This window comes from Girardinichthys multiradiatus, chromosome 15 (genome assembly GCF_021462225.1).
Source record: "Girardinichthys multiradiatus isolate DD_20200921_A chromosome 15, DD_fGirMul_XY1, whole genome shotgun sequence".
Lineage (NCBI taxonomy): Eukaryota > Metazoa > Chordata > Actinopteri > Cyprinodontiformes > Goodeidae > Girardinichthys > Girardinichthys multiradiatus.
Window position 1 is genome coordinate 6897735 of NC_061808.1, and position 26957 is coordinate 6924691.

Below are 26957 nucleotides of genomic sequence, written 5' to 3' on the forward strand. Positions count from 1 at the left end.
TTAAGCAACAATGATTGACAAAAAAAATCACATTTTTTAAAGACATACAACTTTTTTCAGATCAGTGTATATTTATATTTTCAGCTAAAAAATAAAACAAACAAACACAGCACATAAAATTGGAGTAGAGCACACTGTACCTGGCCCAAGTTAGGAGGTTTCCTAAATTAAGTTGATGCCACAATGTATTCTCTGTTATCTGTAAACCTGGACAGACCACATGGTCCTTGATACTGTCAGGCATCGTTTGCTGGAGAGCTCTGCAATAACACAACCCTAAACCCATAATAAGTAAAAGTCAGCAGGTGACTAGAAAATGGCCAAATGAAAATGAATAAAGGTTAAATTAAAAGAAAGTAGCCTGGAAGTAGTGGAACTGCATTATTCATCTAAATATGTCATAAACATATTGTCATATGTCATTTTTCTGTTGGGTTACTTTCTTAAGGAGTGCTGACATCTATTGTGTTGTTATCCCCCACAGTTAAGAGTCTGGACCAGTTTCCCAAATTTTACAACTTCATACAAAATAATATCAGCTGCAGGAGACCTTTAACATTTAACCTTTTTACTGGGGTCGCCAAAAGTAGGCAAATATTACTAATGACCACTTGATCAAGAATATAATGGGCAAAATTAAAGTTCTTGAACACCATAATACTATTTTAAAGGAACCCAAGTATCGGCTGGGGATTTAGGCCAAGGTATTTTGAGTGATCAGTCTCAGAGTAGCTGGCTGCACTGATACGTGTTGTCGCCCTACTCTCCAGGATTTACATCAGCCACACTGTAAATGCTGGGAAACATTGTGATGGGACGTGCCAACCAATGTCGGTACCATGTTTGCAGAATGAAAGAAGTACAGTCACCACTTGGAAAATTAATAGTTCTGTCATGATGTAGGGTTGTTTGGTTTTTGGTTTCGGAGTTTTTCCTTATGTTTTTCACTGTTCAAGTTTTGAATCATGTTTCTGTTTATTTTCCCGGTCATGCTTTTGTTTTGTCCTCTTGTTCATGTTTTGTCAAGTTTGGTTTTCGGATCTGGTTATGCTTTTGCTTCATGTTTTTCTAGTTTGTGTTCAAGAGTCTCTGTTTTGCTCCAGTCACGTTTTGTTCTGTTAATTAAGTTTATTCAGTTCACCTGCTTCAAGTTAATCTGTCTCCTTGCTCCACCTGGTTTTCACGCCATATATTCACACCTGTTCTGTTAGTCTTCACGGAAACATCTTTCATTCTCATGCTCATGTCTTGTTCTAAAACCAAGTCTCGTCTTTTTGATCCTGCCATGCCTGTCTTGCCTGCCCGTTTGTTTTGTTCCTGCCTCCTGCTAAGTGTGAGTTTTCGTAATTTAACCTTTTTTTTTCATTTAAAATCACGCTGCCTGCTCGTCTGCATTGTGGGGTCCAATATCAAGACAGAACCGTGACAAGCTCAGGTATTTTACAAGGCGGTACTAATTTAAATAGACATTTACAATTTAAACCTTAGGCCAAATATGGGTTTACCAGGTAACTCTGAAAGTAATTAAGGTGAAGCAACATACTGTTGACATGGCCAAAGTGACAGTACCTGAGCTAGATTTAGAACAAGGGTTTACCATCACCTGATATCTTTTGCCAACTTCATGCTGTCTGAGAGGTTCTCTACAGGACTGTACAAGTCTGGCAGGAGTCAGGCCAGGGTGTGGCTAATGAAATTGAAAAAATACAAGTGGTTGATATAGTTAAAATCATGAGTTGTCATGGGGAGGTGATTATTTGTTCACATGGAGCCATGTTGGTTTGGAGAGATTTCTTTTCACCTAATCAATGAAACCCTTGCAAAACACAAAAAAATGCAAAAATGCAAACTACAGTTTTCAAACTGTATTTACTCAGGTTATATTTGTCTTATAATTAACATTTTAGTGTGACAAAAATGCAAAAACAGAAGAAATCTGCAAGGAAGCAAATTGTTATTTGGTGCACTGTACATGAAAATAACTTTCATGACTCAATTGTACTTGTGTGCAGGTTTCTCAAATCTCTGATCTTTATCAAGATAATTATGTTGTTCCTCAGTATTGTATTTGTCTGTGATAACAATAATGGATAAAAATGCATGTACCAATAATGTTCTACTATAGTTTGATTGCGGGAGTTCACATAAACAGTCTGCACTTGTTTCATGACCCACAGTCTGACCCATACCCCAGCTTGGAGAACCATTGTTCTTATAATAAATCTTTTATTTGTCTTCATCTGTTTTTTTCATAACTATTTTCATTGCCAGCAGATTTATTTAGCTGCCCATTTCTGTGGTGGTCCCATTTAGCCAGCATTAATCAGTGTAATCCCTTTGATTTTGTAGTGTAATAAAAAGGAGAACAGTTCGATGAAATTTAGCCCATATGCCATCACTGGCATCCTTTTGAAATATTTAATTACTGTCATACCCAAAACAAAGGGAGCAAAATAAATAAAATAAACTAACTGATTTATTTTTCAAATGACTTTATAAACCCGGTTTTTCAACATAGCAACATAAGAATTGTTACCAGGTTTTCCACATTGATAAACATATCTAAACATTTGTAAACACAACGTGGCAGTTAATTCAGGCCTTAAAAATCCCTTTTATCAGCATGTTCTTACAGACATGTCAGCTTTCTGTATTGGTGTTTTCGGCTTGGAGCAATACGCATCATGGAGCATAGTCGGGCTTCACTGGACCAAAAGTGAGCTGCCCCACTTGAGGAAAAGACATGAAAAGTGATGAGTCATGTTGCATGGAGTTTAAAAGCCAGTCTTCCTAGAATACTGTTATGTGAAAGGTTGAAATCAGAGAAAAACTCATTGTGAATGTAGCTTACTTAAACCTACAGAAACAAAGCTTAAAAGACAACTATCTACTGTAAAACACGAAGGAGGTTGTATCATGCTGATTTGCTGTTTTAGAAGAACACCAAAGATAGGATAAAAAAAGAAGTTAACTTGTTTTTAAAAAAGCTTCTATCATTTTGAAAATGATACAGAGGAATCTAATTTAAAATATTAAAACATATGTGTGCAATAAACGTTGGCTGTTAACAGATGTGTTATTACTATAAAGTTTTACAGTTTTAAGGCTGTTTATCTCATATAGTTTAAAATGAACATTTGTGGAGTGAATGTGCTCATGTTTAAACATTAGTCTTAGAAAGCATTTGTATATGTTTAGTAATATCTCAAATATCCAATATATTCCAATTTTATTGTTTAATCAAAGCATACAGCAAAACAATTACTTTTAGATCTTCAACAGGTTAATGTGAAAAATGATTAAACTACACAAAATAGCTAGACATATATAAAATAACTAACAATATGAAGTGTGTAATCTTGACAGCAGGTCAGCATTTAAACAGTTTAAGGCAGAAAGACGTGTAGCAGTCTAGTGGCTCGGCATAGGGAATGTTAAGATTTATAATTTTTTATTGTATTATTAAATTGTTAACAAAGCTTTTGAGTTAGATTTTTTGTGGATTGTGAAACTTGAAATGGTTTCAACTCTGGGTTGCTATTAGCTTGGCTCCTCCATCTTAAGTTCTTATGGAGATTAAACCTGTGGTGTTTGGATTTTGACCTATTTTTACTGTTTATTATGTTCTTTAGGTCTTGCTTTCTTTAGTTCATTTCCCCCATGGTTATTATAGTTAGGTGTTTAGTTTGTTAGCTAATTCACTTGTGTTTTACTTCCTAGTTTGTTCTAATGTTTCGACATTTAGAGTTGTTCTCTGTTAGGTTTCTGTTAGATACTTCCTTGGGTTTCCATCTCTGTTCAGCTCTACCTGTGTTTATTACTCTCTCTCTCGCAGCTATCCTGCCTTCCTTCTGTCACAGCTGCTCCAAAGTTGATTACTTTGATTACTCTTCTGTTTTGCCTGTCATTTCTCCACCCCTGCTCTGTATATAAGATCACTGGGTCATTTTTGTTACCCAATGGATCCTTTCATTACTATGCCCTTTTTCTCTCACTGTTTAACCCAGTTCTCTGTCTTCTCCTCGTGACTTCTTGTAACTTTTTGTATTTTTATTTATTAAATCATTTCAACTCACCATGCTGCTTCCACAGTCCTGCCTGTGTTTTGGTCCAGCTTCTACTTCACACAATATGACTATCTGTGTTTGAAGGCTAAAAAAAAGTAAATTTTAAAGATGGACAGTCATGAGAAGTTATTGCAATGCAATGAGTTGTTTCACTGAGCAAACACACCTTTGGCTCCTCCCCAACATCTGCACATCTGTGGATGTTTTCTAATAATCAAACTGTTCTCTGTAAGTATCACTGACTCGTGTTGAAAGCTGTGGATGCTCTTCATATTATCACCTTGCTTTCTGAAAATCATTGTGTTTGACAGGTTCTCTATCACCAACTCAGGAAGTGCATGAAGGCCAAAAGCAGGCTGTCAATACCTTTTTAGCTCTTTGAATTTAATTGTGATATATTTATGCATAATGGGTCTGCATCCGCTGGCAGCATTAAATGCATCTCTGAGCAGTTATTAGATCATTCCTCCTCTCAGAGATTTCAGCTCCTCTGATGCTTCATCATTTAATTCTGACACTAACACATGTTAAGCTGCATCCACGTTATGGATGCTGCCAAAACATTTTGACAGATTGTACTGTGTCAGAGCTGCCAGCTATTTGTTTGTTTAATTGATGATATATTTGATGCAGCTTTTAAAACACAAATTTACAGGGATTCTGCACTCAAGGGGTTGATTATATGCCACATCTAAAATGCACACATCACAGAATCCTTGTAGGGTTTTGGGCCCTATTATAGAGAAAAACGTCTAGATATATCAGGCAACATAAATGCTGTTGTGTCATAGAGATGAAGCAGTGTAGACTGAGTGCAGATTTGTGCCAACAGCAGTGCCCGACTAACCTCGTTCCAAATGGCAACATGCCAGCCGAATCTGACCTCAAGCCCAACAACGTGCAGACGTGCAGCTGACTCTAATGGCTTCATTATTATCTGACTAACACATCAGAAGACATATTTCAGTCTGACGTGTATTGTCAATGAGCTACTGTCATGATTTGTGGGTGTTTTTGAGTTCTTATTATTATTCTTGATAGGTTTATCATGCTTCTGTTTATTATTTTCCTGGTCATGCTTTAGTTTTTGTCCTCTAGTTCATGTTTTGTCAAGTTAGGTTTTTGGATCTGGTTATGCTTTAATTTCATAGTTTACTATTTGTGTTTCTATTAGTTTGTATTCAAGAGTCTCTGTTCTGCTCCCGCCATGTTCTGTTCTCTCCTGTCTGTTTTCAATCATCTTCATTCGGTTCACTTGCACCTAGCATTCAGTCTCCTCGTTTCACCTGGTTGTTGCTCCATAAAATACACAACTGTTCTGTTCATTCCTCACGGAAACATTTTGGATCACTCTCTCTGTTCTCTGTCTTGTCCTTTGATCATGCCAAGCCTGTCTTGCCAGCCTGCCCATGTCTGTTTTTGCCTTCACCGTCTGTAGTAAGTTTTGTTAATTAAATCATTTCACTTACCGTCATGCTGCCTGCTCGTCTGCATTCCGGGGTCCTCCACCAAACCAGCCATGACAGCTACAGTGTGTTTTTGGATAAAAACTTCCATCTACTTGTTTCCTTCCCTACAGTTATACTGTAATAATAGCCAAAATAAAAGTGATCAAATGTTTATCATTAGCTCTGAGACAAGAAGTACAGGAAGGAAATGGGAACTGAAAAAAATATAGATTATTTGCTTAAATGTAGGTTTAAATATTTTTAAAGACAAAATGATCAAAAAGACTAAGCAGAAGCTTTAAATAAAGTGACAAAACTGGATCTAAGCAGATAATGTGTTTTATTTCTATTTTATCAATGAATTATGAGCAACAAAAGAAGATAAACACTTTGGACATCAGTAGTTCTTTGGGCTTAAAATGGCTCAAGAGAGCCTAAATCCATCCGTCCGTCCGCCCGCCCGCCCGTCCATCCGTCCGTCCATCATCTTTCTGGTACATTCTGTCTCCTTCAACCCTTCAAAACAAGCCCTGCTCTTTTTACAATGTCATAATAATTTAACAATCAATATGCCTCTAGAGTCTGAGATAGAGCTCTTGGGTTTTTGCAATATCTCTGAGTATTGTAGGACCTGATTTTGGGTGAAATTGCTCGAACGTTCACTCCAGATCCGTTTTCATTGTTCTGGTACATAACACTATAGAATCAAAAGAGGTTGTACCTTCTTTTCCAATACTTTTCTCATTAAATACCGATGAGAGACATTACTGACAGATCAATAAAAACAAGCCCGCAATAAGGAGTAGATTTTTATTACTACATGGAGGCTCAGTCCCAAAGAAACAACTGTGCTGAACAGATTTTTGTCCTTGCAATGTTGTAAGCACAAGCAAACACAATTTCTCTCCCTCACACGCAACATGGCACTCAGTGACTAAAGGCTGTGCTGCAGGACTTCTGCAGAGAATGTAGGTTAATGCCCATTTTACTGCACTTCCTCTGTTTTGGCCCTAACATCCTCTGGAGACATGCGGAGTGTGTAGCTGGAGCCGACCTAGGGCGCACGTGTGTGTATTAGATTGTGTGTTCCTGTGATCTATTTTGGGCCACAGAGCGAGTGGTGCCAGACTTCTGAAAAGTGTGTGGACAGTGAATATTGTTGCTATGGCTACAAACGTTTGCTCATTCATCACAAACCTCTATTGAAAAAATGGATTAAAGACAAGGTTTTGTCATGAATGATTTTGTCTGTTTTTAAAATAATTTTCTGTCTGCTTTTAAGCAGTAAAATGTTTGGAACTTACTCAGGCAATGCTGAGTTAAAGTATATGGCGTTAAAACCATGGGTTAATGATTCCAACTTCATGTTTCTCTTAGTTTTTCAGTTTCTTTGTAATGCAAAAGATTCTACCAAAGACTTAGGCTGTCTTGATTTGAGGTTGTTGTGGACCTAAATTGCAACTGGGCCGAGGCAGACGCATGGTAATGTATTTCAATGATCAAGCTGAAGAACTTACAGGACACAATGAAACACTGTAACCAGGGAGACAGCAACAGACAAACAGGAATATCCAACAGAGAGGAAACAGAACCTGGGAAATTAAGCGGCGGTGTAATGAGCTGCATGAAAACCAGGTGAGTACGATCAACATAATGCAGAGCAGCTGAGGAGAAACTGAACTGCTGAGGAAATGGACACAGAAAGGATCGAAATACAAGCAAAGTGAGAACAAAAAAACAAACAGCTGCAGATCATGACATACGCTGCTTTTAAATTATCCACTCATTAAAAAATTGGTCACTATATTGTGAGTCATTTATCTGGTGCTCATTATTCACCGGAATGACATGACACAAAAGTAGTACACAGAAGTTGCTCACTAAATCTGTTGAATTCAGCCGTTGTGAGCTGTAATCTGAGACAGTGGAGCATGTCATCTTCCGCAACTCATTACTATGATTTTATTTTGATTTGCTGAAAACAAACAAGCATAATATTTCTTCAGACATCTCAGCAGTCTCTTCTGCTGACTGGGTGCAGGGTTTTAAGGGATTTTTAGTGCCTTCATTGATTTTGTAGCTATTTATTGCTTGATTATTTCTCGTGTGTCCTTTCTTAATGGCTCTGTTTTTGTTTAGTTTCTTAAGGTTAATTTGAAATTATACAACAAGAGAAGTTGGTGTTTTTGTTTGCAAACAAAAAGACAAAAACCCGTACAATATCACATTGTTTTACAGCGCTTACAGTCAAATACATAAAACGATCAGCTAACCTTAAGGAAATATTTCTTAAATTAATTAAATGAAGCGTGGACTTCCAACTTCATCCTCAGTAGAGGTGGAGAGAGTCAACTCAATACAGCTGTTTTCTGGGGAATGTTTTGAAGTGTCCATGTTCCCAGATATAAATAAAAACAATCACAAACCCTCAAATATGCGTCATTAACAGAATGATTTTAACTTGGGTTTCAAAATTTATTATATAAAAGCTATAAAATAATCACAAGTAATGGCTACAGAACTCCTCTTTGGTCAATGTTTATGATTGCAGTTACTTCAATCCATGGGATTTGGAGTGATTTTGCATAAGATATAAAGTATTGTTGCTGTGACAGAATCCTCACGTCTAGTTTTATTACGACAGCAGCCTTTCTTTGTACCACTCTGCCTTACATTTAATGGAGTGGTGTAATTCATAATTTTGACCATTTCTATTTATTCTTCCAAGCAAACCTAATTGGAACACATTTTCAGCCAATTATGTGTGCAGCGAGCTATATGTTCTCTCTGTATTTATGAATATGGAAGATGCTGAGATCAATTATTGATTAAAGTGGCCAACCTTCTTTTCTCTGCTGCAGATTTGTTGCCTTGACACTCTACTGTAAGAAGCTAGGGAGATAAAATAGCCAGCAGCTCTGGTGGAGTTATTATAGATCCACAGCAGGATTGAAAGCAGTCAAACTGTTTTTTCCGTATTGCTCTGATTTGCACAAAAAACTATCTGATACAATAACACAAAATATTTTCTGTATCTGTGATGTAATCTGCTCTCTGTGCTCTCTTGTTTTCTCTTGAGTTGTTCAGACAGCTTATTCTCTCCTTGGCATTTAGTTTGTGCCTCTTGCTTCAGGTGTTGATGCTGAGGTGCAGTAAATGTGCAGCATTTCAGTGCAGTGTATTAAAAATGCTTTTTTATAGCAGAGCGCAGAGGATTGGGAGGTTGGATGCAATGGTAGATGAAAGAGTATAGAGGAGAAAGGAGAGCTGAGATTGGTTTTCTGAACTAATAGGACAACAAAGCTGGGGGAGGGATCGACTGTTCTGCTGCAGCACAGCTACACATATACACATATATATATGTGTGTATATATATATATATATATATATATATATATATATATATATATATATATATATATATATATACACACATATATATATGTGTGTATATATATATATGTGTGTATATATATATATATATATATATATATATATATATATATTATGGCATGCCGTTCAGGAAATTATTTATATTATATTTATATTCAAAAATCTGAATATATGGAATGAACCTTGAATATATGGAATGAAAGTCTGAATATATGGAATGAAAGTCATCAAGGAATTATGGGTAATGTGGTCCGTGGTCCTAAACAGAGAAGGGAAGGGCAGAAGCTTCAAGTTTTTATACTATCATGACGTTGTCGCTAAATTAAATATTTTCCAGATGTGTTAAACAAGAAAATAGACATTAATATATTATCTGACCAGTCAGTTTATCAACATTGAGCATAATTTGAAATTTAGTCTGGGGTTTTCGAAACAGCAGAGCTCGGTTCACAGATCGCCTTGGCTGCTGAACTAACCGAACAGTTGGAGTGGGGTTTCCCCTCTCACGTATCGTATGTCGGATAAGCAGGCTGTCATTTCCCGTTACTCGTTAGTGACGGTTACATTTCAGTTTTGTGGCGAATAACAGCAACAACCAGAATATAGAATATATGATTTTTCTCCTTAAATTTTTGATATTTCTAAATAATTTTCACATTTTGTAATCTCTCAACTCAAATAGATTTTTTGTATGTCCCCAAAATAATTTTGGGTCAAATTCATAGAAACCGTATGTATGTTGTATACCGTGGTGATCAAACACTTTAACCGTTCCTTGTACATAACAGAAAAAAAAATTTTCTAAGTTTGACTTCCTGTAAACCAACCTTGTGAGAACTCTTAATTGTTTTTGATTTTTTTTCAGGAGGATAGACCACATTTCCAAATTTGAATCTCTCATCTTTTTACCTTGTAAACATTTGTAGACAAAAGCAAAATAACCAGATTCAGTCTCTACAATCAGATAAGTGAGTTTGCAGAAGACCCGTTCTGGATAAAATCAATGGACAAACCTGTCAGGAGAAAGAATTAAATGTAATAATTTTCTAAACTGCCTTAAGATGTCCACAAGCAGAGTTTGGACCTCAATCCTTTGATCTTAAGTGGTTAACATCATCCATCCATCCATCCCGTTTATCTTTTTGGAGTCGCAAGGGCCTACTGGTGCCTATCTCCAGCAGTCATAGGGCGAGAGGCAGGATACACCCTGGACAGGTCGTCAGTCCACCGCAGGGCAGCAGAGAGACAGACAGGACAAACAGACAACCATGCACACACACACACACACACACACCCCCACACACACACACACACACACCTAAGGAGAATTTAGAGAGACAAATTAACCTAACAGTCATGTGTTTGGACTGTGGGAGGGAGCCAGAGTACCCGGAAAGAACCCACGCATGCACGGGGAGAACACACAAACTCCATGTAGAAAGACCCCAGGCTGAAATCGAACCCAGGACCTTCTTGCTGCAAGGGCTAACATAATACAAAGCAAAAATGTGATGCCAACCAAATCCCGCACACTGCACTTGGCACTATCCTCAATAAAATGGATGAAATAAGAATATCTATGGGTTCTTTTAGAGTACTTCGTTTGATGCGTACTTAGGGTTGGAACAGTGCTTGAGCCACTGCCGATGAAGTGTCAAAAGCACGCGAAAACGCTGCTACAGACAACTCTGCATGTTTTGAACCACATTACCCATAAGTCCTCGAGGGCAGTCCGACTTTCATTCCATATATTCAAGATTCATTCAATATATTCAGACTTTCATTCCATATATTCAGATTTTTGAATATAAATATAAATAATTTCCTGAACGGCATGCCATAATATATATATATGTATATATATAGAGAGAGAGAGATAGAGACAGTACAGACCAAAGGTTTGGACACAGCTTCTCAGTCAAAGAGTTGGCTTTGACTATGAATATTGTAGCTTCACAATGAAGGCATCAAAACTATGAATTAACACATGTGGAATTATATACTGAACAAAAAAGTGTGAAACAACTGAAAATATGTCGTATATTCTAGGTTCTTCAAAGTAGCCACCTTTTGCTTTGATTACTGCTCCACACACTCTTGGTATTCTGTTGATGAGCTTCAAGAGGTAGTCACCTGAAATGGTTTTCACTTCACAGGTGTGCCCTGTCAGGTTTAATAAGTGGGATTTCAAGCCTTATAAATGGGGTTGGGACCATCAGTTGTGTTGTGCAGGAGGTGGATACAGTACACTGCTGATAGTCCTACTGAATAGACTGTTAGAAATTGTATTATGGCAAGAAAAAAGCAGCTAAGTAAAAAAACGAGTGGCCATCATTACTTTAAGAAATGAAGGTCAGTCAGTCCGAACAATTGGGAAAACTTTGAAAGTGTCCCCAAGTGCAGTCGCAAAAACCATCAAGCGCTACAAAGGAACTGGATCACATGAGGACCGCCCCAGGAAAGGAAGACCAAGAATCACCTCTGGTGCGGACGATAAGTTCATCCAAGTCACCAGCCTCAGAAATCGCTGGTTAACAGCAGCTCAGATTAGAGAACAAGTCAATGCCACACAGAGTTCTAGCAGCAGACACATCTCTAGAACAACTGTTAAGAGGAGACTGTGTGAATCAGGCCTTCATGGTAAAATAGCTGAAGGCGCAGGTATGCGCAGGGATGCGACCCTCTCATCCACTGGGGTAAACCCCAACACGAGACGGCTGAGCTGGGGGGCAACAAGCAAACCCACACCAGCCCGCCGCCTCTACCCGTGTGCCACTCCAAGGTACAAGAAAGTCCAGCCCCTCTCAAAGAGATGGGTTCGAGAGCCCACGCTGTGCGTGGAGGCCACACTTTAATGTTTAATTATCAGCTTGCTCTGAGTTGGACTCATTCATACTGAATTTCTCGCGTTTAACAGACCATTTTAAATATATATTTACACATAGAAACTTATATTTCTCTTTCACTGGTGTGCACATGAATGAGCTCCAACGCAGAAAAGTGTGTGGGAACTGTGACGCACTGAGTGGAGGCGGTTGCTTCCTCTGAAATCTATCAGGAACTGTGTGTGGGTTGCAGGCAGACTCGCCCTACGGTCTGCCTTGCATTCTGGATATTTCTGGTGGATCTGGTCAGATGAAGAGACCTCACTCTGAAACTTTCAAATAGCCATGCAGTATTTTTTCCCCCAAATATATTTACAGCACCCTCTATAAGGATTGTTAGTTAATCTTTTATTGCATCTCACATTGACAATCTAAGCTTTATATTGATCACATTTATTCACTGAAGGGAAAAAAAATCCACTTTAAGAAATCATACAAAACAAAATCACTGGTGCTACAATTCCTGGCTCCTTTGCTTTTAAAACTTTTTATAACCCTCTCTATTCTATAATATGTTAAGACTTTGGAGCAAACAGAGAGGAATCTTTAAATGCTCCTCTTTTCGACTGAGATGGCCAAGGAAGAAGGTGGATTTTGTTTGCCATATGATCTGGATAACTATTCTGCTGAAAGACTCATTGACAGCCGGTTTTCAGTTTACTTACAGAGGCAGACAGATGTTACTTAAACATTCCACTTAATTCAAAGAAATGTATGTTGCCACACACTGACATAATTCTCAGGGGGTTTAGTAGAGAATCTGGGCCACACCTTGATAGATCCTCCGCTGTACTTAAAAGAATCAGCTTTTTTCTCAACGTTTCTGCACTCAAACAAGGAATCTGATTTTGATTCCACTTTGCTGTCAATGAAGACATTTCAAGTATAAATATATAAAAAAATAAATGTTTTTTTCTTCTTCTTGTAAACATGTAAAAATGTTTTGGGCATAAGATACTTTTCATCTTTATCCTTAAGGAACTAGAGAAACTTTTTGCAAAGAATCACACACAGAAACCACATAAATCAGGTTGCAGAAGGCTGGAAAGCAGGAGGAATCAAAACTGAAAGGCTTCTAAATGCTGGGGGTTGATTAGAGTAAGCAGAACTAGGTGAGTGTAATTAACAACACCTCTGGCAGCTCTAAGAGGAGAAAGTTAAGGAGCTGAGGGAAATAGACGGATGACAGAGAGGCATGGAAGCAATGCAAGGAGACAATGGGGAATAACTGATAAACAACTGGAACTAAACCCTTTAAAAACAAGACTAAAGGAATAACTTAAAAAACAGAACACAGACAAACTCAGATTCAAACTTAAAGTCCATTGTATTATGACTGACTTATAAAGAGAAACATACATCTGGAATAACCGGATGGTATTCTCTCGTCTTTCCCATTTTGTAGGGTGGCTGGTACAGATAGGCCTCTGTGTCATGTTTCTACCCCGGGGAAACAGGAAATAATGGATTACTGATTAAAATTTCCTCAACACTTTGTCATCTTTCATAAATAAAGTATACTTTTTAAGAAATACTTTGATTTAGTTAAAAGCCAAATAATATTGCTGAAGTTAAAGGTTGGATTTTTCAGTGTGCGCTTGTGCTACTGTAAGAAAATCTTTCAAGGCCTTTTTCAAGGGTTATCATTTAAATATATTATTTATTGACATGTGTAAGCTTATTGTTTAAGCAAAACTAAATGTTAAAAATTAGAAATTTTTGAAAAATTCTAAACTATTTTTGCTGTACAGTAACAATACAAAATATCAGTTAGAGTCACATTCTTTTTAAAACGGGTAAAAAGGATATAAAAGACTTAATATTTAAAGTAAAGAAAGGAGGTGAAGAGGTAAAATATGACATTTTTGCTCCTCCTCCTCCTCCTTTGCCTCCTCTTGTCCCCTGGGTATTATTTTTGACAAGGTCAACACCACTATCACCCAGCTGACAACTAAATACGTAATCGCTCTCTATTGTTCTCCTGTGTGTTACTCTTGTTGGTTCTACTCAACAACAATGTGTCCATGAGAAAGTGGGCAGCACCATGGTCCTTATGTGTGTATATGATTCTGTATTTTATTACAAAAATCACGATAAAAGGGTAAATGCTGGACTTTTTTCACATGAGTAAGCTTAACAGTACAGTCCACTCACAGGTTATGTGTCTGGCACTGGCATCGGTCAGGCTTTCTCCTTCAGGCTTTGTTCACACTGCCATAAAAAGGGCCAGTTTTATGATGCACCATCTGACTCTTTTTCATCACAAGATGGATCAGTACAGGCTGTCTGCTCCCATCAGCAGAAACAGGAACCTTAATGCAGAGATAGGGATACAGAAAAGTGTCAGATGTTTAAACAGCTACTGTTTCATTCTATTTGTTTCTTTAATTCTTGCTCTTCAGAGTTGATGACATCCAGACTTTACATTGTCTAGCAATGAAATAAATCTGGGAAACAATTTTTATACATTGAATATTTCATTATTATATTAAACTGGATTTCCTTCATAAATTGTGTTTTGTTGGCTCAAATATCAGCACTGCAGAACTAAACTGGCAGAAAAACACCTGAACTTGTACCTTCGGAAGTTGTACTTCTTTTCTCATCTGTCATCCATCTATGTAGCCTTAACCTGACATACTTTCAACTGTGGCTTTAAACATATAGTTCAGGGGTTTTGAAGCAAGGTTCTGTTAAAGGAGTATAAACAGCTAATATCTGGCCCGATGTAGGTCCGTCTGTCCTTTCTTCCATGCAGTCTCTGGTCTGACCATTTTAGAAATATCTGCCAATAAATTAAGAGTAAAGCTTTATTTATTTTATTTCATTTATTGACTTTTAATGGAACACACTGAGGTTCTAGATCTGCTTCAACATGTTTCATTGTTGATCGTTTTATCACCTGAGGAACGTTAGAACCTCTCCTCTCATCTGTAAACCAACACAGCCGTGTTTCCTTCTCTGGCCTCTCTGAATGTCATGGACTGAATAAATGGCTGTGCATTATTCACATAACAACATAATACGATAATAGCACTTGTCTTTGAGAGCGGAGCTGAAGGCTGCTGACAGCAGGGAAAAAAAACAATGACATTACTGTCAGAGGATGAAAAAAGGTCATGGGAGGAGGACAAGAGAAACAAAACATAGAATAAATTGGGTTTCTAAGTGAAATCTGTTCTGCAGATGTGTGATTTTCTCTGGAGAGATATAATCAATTTCTTACCTTTTTCTGGTATTTTCTGACTTTTGTTCCATGTCTGTTTTCCGGGTCACAGCCTTTAACTGCAGGGACCAGCGTGTCACATTTAAGCGTGTCACAACCCTGGTGTTCAGGGACTATTCTCACTGAGGAAGAGGTAGAGAGTACTTTAGTGTTATTTCAAACCTGATAACATTTGATGTTAACAGGATTTTTCTTGTGCAAAATTTTATTTCCTCACATTGGATTTGTAGAAACTACTCTGGAACTATATTTCAGAAATATTATGGGATGGTCAAATGGTCTAAAATCCCCACTCTACTCATCTCTTGCCTCTAAACTCCAGAATGAGTAACTGAAATCAATAATCCAGTGAGCTTGTTGGGTTCAGAATAAGTGGAACATTACGCTGGAGCCCTTTTGTTTTATCGATTGCACAACTACAATTGTTATCATGTACCGGGTTTACTACATAGAGCATCCACCAGTGCCTGTTAACCCTGCTGTTAATACTTTTTACAGCCATCTTTCTCCAGGGAGAAAGGACTTCACAAGGTTGGAGCATTCAGTGAGAAAGATCTTTGACCAATCCTCTTTCTCTCTAGATCTTCCAGAGTCCTGGGTCCTCTCTTATATTAGCTTCCTTTCAGGTCACACATCACGTTTTAGATTGTTATCCTTTGGAAATACCCAGTGATTACAAATGTTGTTATTTTTTTCCCGTTTTCTTTCAGAGCCCACCATATTTTAAATATAAAATCTACTGGTATTTCAAGGATTTCATGATGCCACTCACTCTAACAAAGTTCCCAGAACTTTGGTAGAGAAAGAAACCCAAGGCATCACAAACGCTCCAACATACTCAACAGTAAGCATTAAGGGGCTTTTTAACATTGTCATCCTTTGTTTTACACCAGATCCGCCTGGAATATTTGTTGCCAAAAAGCTCCATACTCTCTAACCAAAGTTCCAGTTAAAGTTAGGGTTGGACATTGTTTGAATTTGAACGCTTCTAGCTCCGATTCCTCGTTTTGATTCTGGTTCCTAGCGATTCTCAATTGCTATTTTTTGTAGAGGCAGGGTCAAAAACGTTGACAAGGTTTAAATGAGCAAACTAACCAGAATTCTTTTAGGATGAAAAAGACTGCCAAAGTGCCACAGAAAGGTTACAGCATATATTGTGAAACGTATTCCCAAAATATGCTCAGGAGAGAAGCAAATACACTTTGGCAGAGGCTTAAAAGCTTCAGCTTTGGGGTTTCTGCATGAGTATTTCAGAAGTCAGTTTTAAATGATGTCACATATTTACAGGTTGGATAAGTGGATGTTTTTCTATGTTGCAGTTTCTTCTGTCGTAGAAAAAAACCCTCGAAGACTTTAGCTCTTCAAAGATCGGACTACAATCTGCCGCTGCTACTGTGTCTTTCTGCCTGTTCACACAATGCATGCTGGGACTGCTTCCAGCCCCATATCACCCTGCCAAAGATGTAGTGGGTGAAGAAAATCAATGAATGAATAAAACATGGTCAAAGCAGTGAATGAACGAGGGAGCTGACTGTCAGGGCAGAAGAGCCTCAGAACTTTGACCTGATGAGAAAAGCTGCAGTTAAATAAAAATAGAAACTGACAGAACAAATAAGAAAGTAGAAGATGTGGCAGAGTAACCCACATGGCACATCCATCATCTGCTTGTTAGCATCTTGGCACTCACACACAGAGAGGGGAGGCATATTAGTGGTCCAGATGGCCTCTGGGTGAAGAGTCCCACAGAGGGGCTTGGGTTGATTCATGAACCACCAGGTCCACATGTCCCTTCTCCGGACAGCACGGGGCTTCGAGGAAAGTGGACCGGGATGAGATCACTGTGGGAGTGTTTGGCTGTCAAAGTGTGGGGGTGGAGAGGTTATTGTGTGGATGAAAAGAGGGGATTACAAGCAGAGGCAGATTTAATTTCAGATGAAAGCACCGGACTGAATGAATGAGAGAGTTTTATGACATCATGCGTTAAAGTAAAAATCACTGATCCGTAGAAAGGTTGCTCATTGTGGCTTAATGTTTAATCAATAATACTTTAAACTGAGATATGAATGAATACACATGTTATAAATAAACAAGTTAGAATAATTTTTAGTGTTGATGAAAAAACATATTGAAAATGAATGGTCACGAAACGGGAAGTTGGCCTTCTCCAGCCTTTAATGATTGCAGATGAAAACAAAATCACATAAAAATGAATGTAGAAAAACAGCATTTTATTAACAAATTGTTCAATGCATGGGAAAAAGGCATTCCTTGTTCTAATAGAGAACAGTAGCTGTTTTAGGCTGGAAAACATCTAATTCTATCGTTGCCTTGTTCGCAGGTCAGTAGTTGCTAACAAAATCAGGTTATGAATGAATCTTTCAAAAAAACATCTATATGATGAACAAAATAATGTCATAGCACCATTTATGACTTGTTAGTAATGAAAACAGGAAGAAAAGCAATGAAAGTGAATTCAAACATATCTACTCAGAAGGTTTTTAACAACGCATATAGCTTTCTGGTGGACAGAAGAAAAACTGAGGAACAATTTTTCTGACCGTTGAGGAAACAAAATTGCGCATATGAAAAATAGGGGCTGTTATGTGCAAATATGTTCCAAATGTAACTGACTGAAGATTAAATCTGATTAGTTATCTGTCCCAAGTTATTAATCAGAAAACCTTGCAGATAGAAGATTTGTTTTTACTTTTAGCCCTCTCTCTATATTTTGATTGAATCTATTTTATGTTTAATAGAGATGATTATAAAGGTAATTTTAAACTGCCTTGTCAGATGTTATAATCAATCTAGAAATAAAAATAATAATCAATCGTAAGATATTTTGTTTATACCTTTATTTAAAACCAGGGTCATGTCTAGTCTTTATGTGCCATCAGTGTGTTAAAGAGTGAGTTTCAGTTTGGAAAACATTGTATATTTTGGCATTAATCTCTGTTAAAATGTTATCTATCTAGCAATCTCTCGTCCTGAGCTAGGATGTGACAATGGTAGGAAGAAATGACTCCATTTTAAAAGAAAAAACCTCTAGCAGAACTCAGCTGCTGTATGCTTTCATTAAGTCCCTCAGCAGCTCAGTTCTTACTTCCTCACAGCTGTTGCCAGTTTGCAATCATTCATAATGCACCATAACGGGATTAATTAACCACAGGCCTGTCGCCCCGATGTCTGTGGTCATGAAATCCTGCATCTGAAGGACATCAGGGGTGCCCCTGTAGTTTGCATACCAGGCAAACATCAGGCAGCAGATGGTGCTGTCAATTTGGGACTAAACTTCATCCTGCACCACCTCAACCACCCAGGGACGCATGCCAGGATCCTGTTTGTGGACTTCAGCTTGGCCTTCAACACCATCACCCTCCACCAGAAGCTCACCCAGCTCATAGTGCTGGCCTCTACCTGTCAGTGGATCACTACCCTTCTAACTGATTAGCAGCAGGTGAGGACCAGGTGAGGCTGGGGGGCATCTTCTCCTGCACAAGAACATGAGCACCACCCCCCCAGAGGTGTGTTTTCACCCCACTCTTCTTTTTTCTGCACACAAATGACTGCATCCATCCAGGACTTGTACAGGTGTAGGGTCAGGAAAAGGGCAGTTGACGTTGCTGCATACCCACGCATCCTGGACACAAACTGTTTTGACTTTTACCTTCAGGTTGGCACTACAGAGCACTCTTTGCAAAAACCAGCTGCCACAGAGACCGTTTCTCTCTGATCAACCCAGAAGACCAGGCATATTTGCACTAATTCTCCCATGTCCTTCTCTTTTGTAAAAACACAATGTACACAATTGTTTTGGTACACTATGTACCAAAAAACCTTTTATTTTTACTTGCGGTCTTATATATTCATATTTAAAATCTTTATTGAGAGCAATTTGGAACTGAAGTCCTTGTTTGTGCACACAAATGTGGAAAATAGAGTTGATTCTGATCTGTTTTGCTTCCAGTAATCAGCCTCCCCAGTATTTAAGCCTTCTAGTTCAGTTCCTCTTTTAACAGATCCCCTTGTTAGTTCCTGCCATGCTCCAAGGTATTATTTCACCTTCTTTAACCAGCCAGTTTCTCTCCTGAGTCTCTCTATGCGCCTCCATCATGACTTAAAGAACGAGATCCCAGATACAAGCGGCCAAAATGAGCTTCCCCTGTAGGGTACCCGAAATCAGCTGACCACTTGATGCCTTTGGGCCCTGTTGCATTAATACAATTTAATTACAATGTGATGTTGGCAGTCTATTGACTTTGCTTTCTGCAGAAAAAAATCACTATTTAAAAGGGTGATTAATTCACATCATGGGCACATTGTTACATGAAAATTGTAACCATATTCATGACTTCTACTTCTTATGATGAATATTGTTATATTTGGCTCCTCTTCATGTTGCCTTCGGGTCTTTGTGTGTGTCTGCGCTCATTCATGAGAACACCACCCAGAAAAAAGAAACCAGGTGGGTGTGTCCTCAGAGGAGCAGATTTATCATGGGTTGGCATGTGTGTAACAGTGTGTGTCTCCTTTGTCCTGTCTTTGCCTGTTTACCGGTGATGGATGAATATGTGCAAAAGGACAGAGAGATTTTGTTTGGGAACAGGTTTAATAATTTTTGTTATTAGAGGGTTTGATCCGTTTTTTTCAAATCACTGACGTCGACAATAAAAATATGTATTGTTTTGGAAAACAAAGAACAGCCTACATGGTCAGGAACAGTCCCTCACAATACAGAAAGTATTAGTCAATAATTTAAAATTCAGATGTTTTATTGCTTATTTACAATTCATTGATTATTTTGCTAAAATTTCATTTTATTTGAAAAGGAATAATTAACAAGTAGCCTGTGTCTTTACAGTAAGCTTACAGTATTCTTAGATGCTCCAGAATTAGCCATATAGCTGCATTTTTAAGAAAGAACAAGAAACCATGCAGTTTAATCCGTGAAGCAGATTAAACTGCATGGTTTTCTAAAATATATTCTAACACAAAGGCAACTTGGCATTAAATGTTTTATCAAAAGCTCATAATGTGACTTAACCCATATTAACATAGATTATTGGAGTGTAAAAGTGACAAATGATGATGTGTTTGCTCTTCCAGTGTAATCAATACATCTGTAGGGGGCGTGTTTTGTCAGCAGCTTTGGATGTGGCGTTTAGGTGCTGTTGGAATTCTTACCCAGATTTCAGTTTACCTTATTTTTCTTCTTACTAACCAACTTTTATTTTAAACCACCTCATATGGAGGCATTAGACATATTAGGATTTCTTGGTGACAGTAGGATTTTAGGATGTAATCTCAATGTTGTACAAACAGCACAATGTTGTGGGACAATGCATCAGCACATCTATACCATGAAACAATTGGACTGTGACAATCCAAATAATGAGACGGGTAGTTCTTTGCAGAAATGGTTTTCTCTATGTTCATATTACTGCATCAAACTGTTATTTAAGAATTTTTTGTGATGAACACAGAATTTCAAAGGAAAAGTAGATATGTTTTATTTTAATTATTTACTACTAGAAATCTGTAAAGAATGGTGTACATTTAAATTTAGCAACATTTTGTCAGGTTTTCTTCCAGGATTGATCTGTACTTAGCTCCATCATCTTCCCATTAACTCTGGCCAGCTTTCTTGTCCCTGCTAAAGCAAGACATCCCCACAGCATGATGCCACTGCCACCATGTTTAGTTTTTTGCCACAAAGCATTTTGCATATTGGCTTAAAAAAGGTACAATTCTGGTCTCATTTGAACAGATCACCTTCTTTCATGTCTTTGCGGTGTCTTCTACACAGCTTCAAAACTTAAAATGGGACTTCTTATAAACCTCTTTCAACAATGGCTTTTCTCTGGTCACTTTTCCATGAAGCCCTGATTTTTGTCGAGTGAACGTCTTGTCAACAGATTCTTCCTCCTGAGCTGTTGTACTCTGCATTTTCCAGAGTTACCATGGCCTCTTGTCTGCTTCTCTGATTAATGAAGCTGTGTGGCTGAACACAAATGCATTTCATACCTTTTTCAGAGTTTTATTTGTATAAAAAATCAAAACCATGTAATGTGTTCCTTCCACTTAACAACAATACTCTACCATGTCTTGATCTATTAGATGACATTCTTGTAATGTTACAAGGGGGGCTTGGGTTTCGCAAGAAATTGTAAAACAATTTAAAATGAATTTGGGAAAGTATTTCTGTAATGTTGAATTATCTGCATGTTAATTAAACTTGACTCATTTGTGTTTAATGGACCTTTAAGTCGTTTCTAAAGCACAAAAGCTGCAGGATCGACTGTGTTAAATTAACCTATAGTTTTATAGCAGTGCCATCAACATTTTATCCAGCCTCAGGACCCAGATATGATGGACTCCATTAGCTGTTTGTTCAGTGACATTTTCTGTGCATCTGCTCAGCCTTCCACAGGAACATAAACCTTTATTGGCCAGAATGTTCAAAGAGGAGAAGCATGAGGAAATTATTTACAATACATATAAATACAACATTCATCATACCTTTTCTCAGGATTGGGATTTTTGAGTTACATGATATTTAAGAACAGGTAGGATTTGTTTGTTTCAGAGCCAGTTTAAGGATTATAGTATTTTTCTTGTTCTAAATCACATTGACAAAATATTTGAAAGTAGTAATAATACGTGTAGTATATATTTGAGGGTTAGATATCATTCTAATGATGATTTCTACAAAGTATAATTTGCATTACATGTAAATCTGCAAACATGACAAATGAAGTTTAAACAAAAATTCAACATGGAAGACTCACCACCCCGTCTCGTCCAATCACTCCTCACTGGCTGCTCCAATCAACGGCAGGTCCGCACTCCTCCTTGGCCAATCATCTCCCAGGGCATCAATTTTAAAGACCTTCTGCACGGAAGACACCGCTCTTCTGCTGAGCTTTGACCCGCCTCCACCCCTTCTTCACCATAGGCTCCCAACTCCTTCCATACCAAGGCCTACACCACCACCAGGATCGGATCCCAGGGGGGAAGACGTACCTAATCATAATCATAAGATGTTTTTTCAAACTCATTTTATCCTCAGCGTTCATGTCTGCCTCAGGGGTGCAAGGGCCAAAGAAATTGTCACAATGTGGTTTTGGATCGGACCAATGTGCAGACAAGAGCTTGGCAGGATCATCTTTGTAATTCAAAGATTTATTTACAAGGTCAAAAACGTAGCAAAATCACTGCAGGTTTCCCAAGGCAAGGCATGGCAAAAAACAAAGCATAATCATGGACGAGAACGAGGTGTGACGAACACAAAGAACCAGCAACAAACAATGACAAAAAATCAACTAATATACTGAGGGATAACAAAGGGCAGGTAATCAGAGAAAACAGGGAACAGGTGTGACAAGGAGGCAGGGAAGCAGAAGGAACAGGTGAAACAAATACAAAGACTGAGGATGGGCAAAGTAACTAATAAACAATAAACAGAAACACAGACCAAGCAAACCTATAGACAAAGATAAATAATCAAATGGGGAATAAGAAAACTAGAATAATCATGACTAAAGTAAACAGAGAAACTAGAGGGAACAACAATAACAACTTGAGAACAAACAAAGAACCCATAAAGAAAACCTGAATACAAAAGTAAACAAACTTAACCACACTGACTGAAATAACTAGAAAGGAAACAGAAAATAAACTAGTAAACAAGAAGAGTGCAAAGGAACAAATAATAAAACACAATTAAACACAAAGATACTAAAAAGAAATAAAACTAGAGAATCCAGGGAAGACCAAGAACTATAATAATTACAATGATAATAATAAACAATACAAAGTAATTCAATTCAATTCAATTCAATTCAAAAATACTTTATTAATCCCAAAGGGAAATTAAATGTTGTTGTAGCTCATATTATGAAGGTTTCTTCAAAGAGCCGTTGTAGATGCTGATGGCTGTGGGCAGGAAGAATCTCCTGTAGTGCTCCGTCTTACAGCAGATCTGAAGAAGCCTCTGACTGAAGACACTCTGTTGTTGTAGGACAGTCTCATGAAGAGGATGCTCAGGGTTCTCCATAATGTTCTTCATTTTATGAAGAATCCTTCTTTCCACAATGATCTCCAGAGGTTCCAGAGGAGTCCCCAGAACAGAGTCAGCCTTCTTTATCAGCTTGTTAAGCTTTTTTAAGTCCCTGGTTCTGATGCTGCTTCCCCAGCAGATGATGGTAGAAGAGATCAGACTCTCCACAACAAACTTATAGAAGATCTGCAGCATCTTGCTGCAAACACCAAAAGACCTAGGCTTCCTCAAGAAGTACAGTCTGCTCTGTCCCTTCTTGTAGATGGCTTCACAGTTGCATCTCCACTCTAGTCTGTTGTCCAGGTGAACACCGAGGTATTTATACTCCTCCACCACCTCCACTTCTTCTCCCATGATGGAAATAGTTTTTGACTTATTCCTGTTTCTCTTAAAATCTACAATCATCTCCTTTGTTTTAGTCACGTTCAAAATGAGATGATTGTTTCCACAGCATGCCACAAAGCGGTCCACCACCTTCCTGTACTCAGCTTCTTGTCCATCTCTGATCCACCCCACGACTGCAGAATCATCCGAGTATTTCTGCAGATGACAGGAGTCTGTCTTGTACTGGAAGTCTGAGGTGTACAGAGTGAAAAGGAATGGTGAGAGTACAGTACCCTGTGGTGCTCCTGTGCTGCTGACTACCTGGTTAGACTCACAACCCTTCAGTCTCACAAACTGTGGTCTGTTTGTCAGGTAGTCTTTGATCCAGGAGATTGTTGAGGCCTCCACCTGAGTCTTCTGGAGTTTCTGACAAAGCAAATCAGGTTGGATTGTATTAAATGCACTGGAGAAATCAAAGAACATGATCCTCACAGTGCTGCTGGCTTTGTCCGGATGACAGTGGGTTTGTTGAAGCAGGTGTATGATGGCATCTTCAACTCCAACTCCACAGCGATAAGCAAACTGAAGGGGGTCCTGATGGTTTGCTGTTTGCTTACTCAGGTGGGCAAACAGGAGTCTCTCTAGGACCTTCATGATGTGAGATGTCAGGGCAACAGGTCTATAGTCATTGAGGACTGATGGGTGAGTTTTCTTTGGTACCGGAACAAGACAGGAGGTCTTCCACAACACCGGAACCTTCTTCTGGGCCAGGCTAAGGTTGAAGAGGTGCTGCAGAATCCCACAGAGCTGCTCTGCACAGGCCTTCAGGACTCTAGGGCTGACATGATCTGGACCTGCAGCCTTATTCCGATTCAGTCTTTCCAGTTGCATCTTCACTTGACTTCTTGAGACACACAGGTGGAAGGAGGAAGCATCAACATCTTCTCATATGGTTGAAGGCAAACATGTAGAAGCAGAAGGGTCTAGGGCTGAGGTGGAAGATAAAAAATGTGAGGTGTCACTGGACAGCAGTGGGTCAAAGGAGGGTGGACTGTCTGTTTGGCTGTGAGCAGGAGAGGAGGATGCGAAGCTTGTTTCTGAACTGAACCTATTGAAGAATGTGTTCAGTTCATTGGCTCTGTCCAGATCTCCATCGGTGTGATCATTCTTCTGCTTGAAACCTGTGATCTTCTTCATCCCTGTCCACACATCTCTGATATTGTTTTGCTGGAGCTTGCTCTCCAGCTTCTTCTTGTACACCTCCTTGCTGTCTCTTATCTTGACTTTAAGTTGCTTCTGTAAACTCCTCAATAATTCTCTGTCTCCCTCTCTGAAGGCTCTTTTTTTCTTGTTAAGCAGGTCCTTCAGGTCACTGGTGATCCAAGGTTTGTTATTGGGGAAGCATCTCACGGTTCTGGTGGGGATGATGTTATCCACACAGAAGTTTATATAGTCGGTTACACACTCAGTCATGGCATTTATGTCCTCTAATAAGGAAGCAACCATAAAAGAACTTAAGTAGTAAACACTAGGAGGCAGAAGAGGGATAAAAGAAAACATGATACAAAAACCAAAATAGAAACATCTAAGCAAAAGGTAAACAAACACAAAGCCACAAACAGAGTCCAAAAATTTCACTCTATGACAGAAATAATCTTTCATTAATAAATTCTTTAGCCGTCTTCTTGTTGTTTCTCCATTATGTGAGTCTTCCAGGTTGAAATTAGGTTTTCATGGATTTTCCAGCCTCTAATCTCTGTAGATGGCAATCTGGTGGTGATTTTAAATTTAATTCACTTTACTGGGAGATTGAAGACTTTTTTGTTTTGTTTTTTTGTTTTTGCATGTAGAATAAATTTCCAGGGAATTCGCTTCAGGCAAGGATCAAGAGTAATCAGAGCCTCCATGGAGAAGAGTCTGATTATATAACCAACATCTTAGGAAAAGCCTCAGAGCATCATTGGTTGTATTGGTTGTACTGGTTGCACGGTTTTCCTCAGAGAAATACGAGCCTTAATCCATCCGCATACTGAGATAATTTAACAGTTTTTTTTTACTTGTTTAATTTTACTTGTTCAAAGCAGGAAATGGTAAAAAAATGGGACATTTCTTTTGTCATTGTTTTTCAGCAGCTTTGGGGTGTCTTTTGCCAGAATAAAAGTGTATTTTAGCGCATATTCAATATTTATTTCTCTGATTTTATAGTCTTTGCAGTTCAACAAATTGAGCAAACAGTACCAGCTATGTATTATAGCCTAATGCATCTCCCTTCTGTTATTCTCTGCAGTGCCAGCTCTCCCAGGCTCTAAACGGCGTCTCTGATAAAGCTAAAGAAGCAAAGGAGTTCCTGGTTCAGCTCAAGAACATGATCCAGCAAATACAGGTATACTAATAGACTTCTACAAGTAGGAGTATGGAGATATAAATCCTATCTGTAGGATTGGACATGGCTGTGAACAAAAAGATATACTGCAGAGATTTCTGCACTGCCACAGGTTTTTTAAAACAGGAGTTTCATTATTATAAAATGCAACAAAGCACAACAAAATCATCAAGGAGAAGTGACACAGACCAAGCTTGCTGTGGTTAATGGAAAATCTGAAATTAAACTACAATAAAGTATCTAAACGGAAATTGGAATGTTTTTATTTTTTTAAGGTGAATTTGCTGTTTTGGTAACTGCATTAGCTAGCCAATGTTAGCTCATTAGGTTAATAAGGGATGCAGAGTTCTCAATAAGTCATGGATTGTTGACTAAGGGCTGCGCATATTATGGAAATATCAATGTGTGCAATAATAATATTGCAATAGATTGCTGAATGCAGTATATTGTTGTTTCCAACAGATATACATATACAGTTAGCATGCAGCCTGTTTGATCAAGTCTCAATAGAGTATGCCCAGATCTGACACAGATAATAGTGACCAGTTCTTTCAAGCTTGGACATTTCCTACTTCAAAAGAACTCTTGAATTTTCAATAGTCCTAATGTAGCATTTGTATGTAATAGTTTTCAGAGACCAGGCAAGAAAAAGCGTCTGCTCAAAAGATGAGTCAAGAACAAAGAAATTCCCAAACCAGGAATGTAAGAACAGCCCTGGGAGAGAGATGTAAAAAGAGAGGAAATACTGGCCTTCAACCTGCAGTAAAATACAACACCTTACACAATTTTTATGTTTTTCACAGTTTGTCTAAAAGGCAGTTGTTTAAAACAAGATAATGTTTCAGTTGTCAGTACTGTATGTCTGATTTTATTGCTCAGGTGCATGACTACTTGTAACCAGCAGTCAATAAAAATCATTTATAGAGTTCACTGACAAGAGGAACCTTCCACAGGTAGAACCGATAAATGTTCTTTCAAGAGATGAGTGATGTAACGTCAGTCTCAGCAAGCACATTACCATGAAGTAGCACAGTCTAAGGACACATTTTGTTAAAACTCTGGTTACAAAGTGCACACATAAGAGTGATAGTGTACCTACAAAACAGTCATAGTCGCTGTGTGTTATCAAATATATTCTGAAAAAGTAAAAAATGTTCAATATTATTTATAAA

General features: G+C 38.2%; 1 protein-coding gene across 3 annotated transcripts in view; it reads left to right on the forward strand.

The window, feature by feature from the left end:
* The window catches only part of LOC124882032 (E3 ubiquitin-protein ligase TRIM9), a 70067-nt gene that overhangs the window by 9154 nt on the left and 33956 nt on the right, over nt 1–26957 (forward strand). For all 3 annotated transcript variants that reach the window (XM_047388136.1, XM_047388134.1, XM_047388135.1), the window contains exon 2: nt 25690–25785. In XM_047388136.1, the coding sequence (XP_047244092.1) occupies nt 25690–25785 (96 nt within the window). The remainder of the gene's footprint in view (nt 1–25689; nt 25786–26957) is intronic.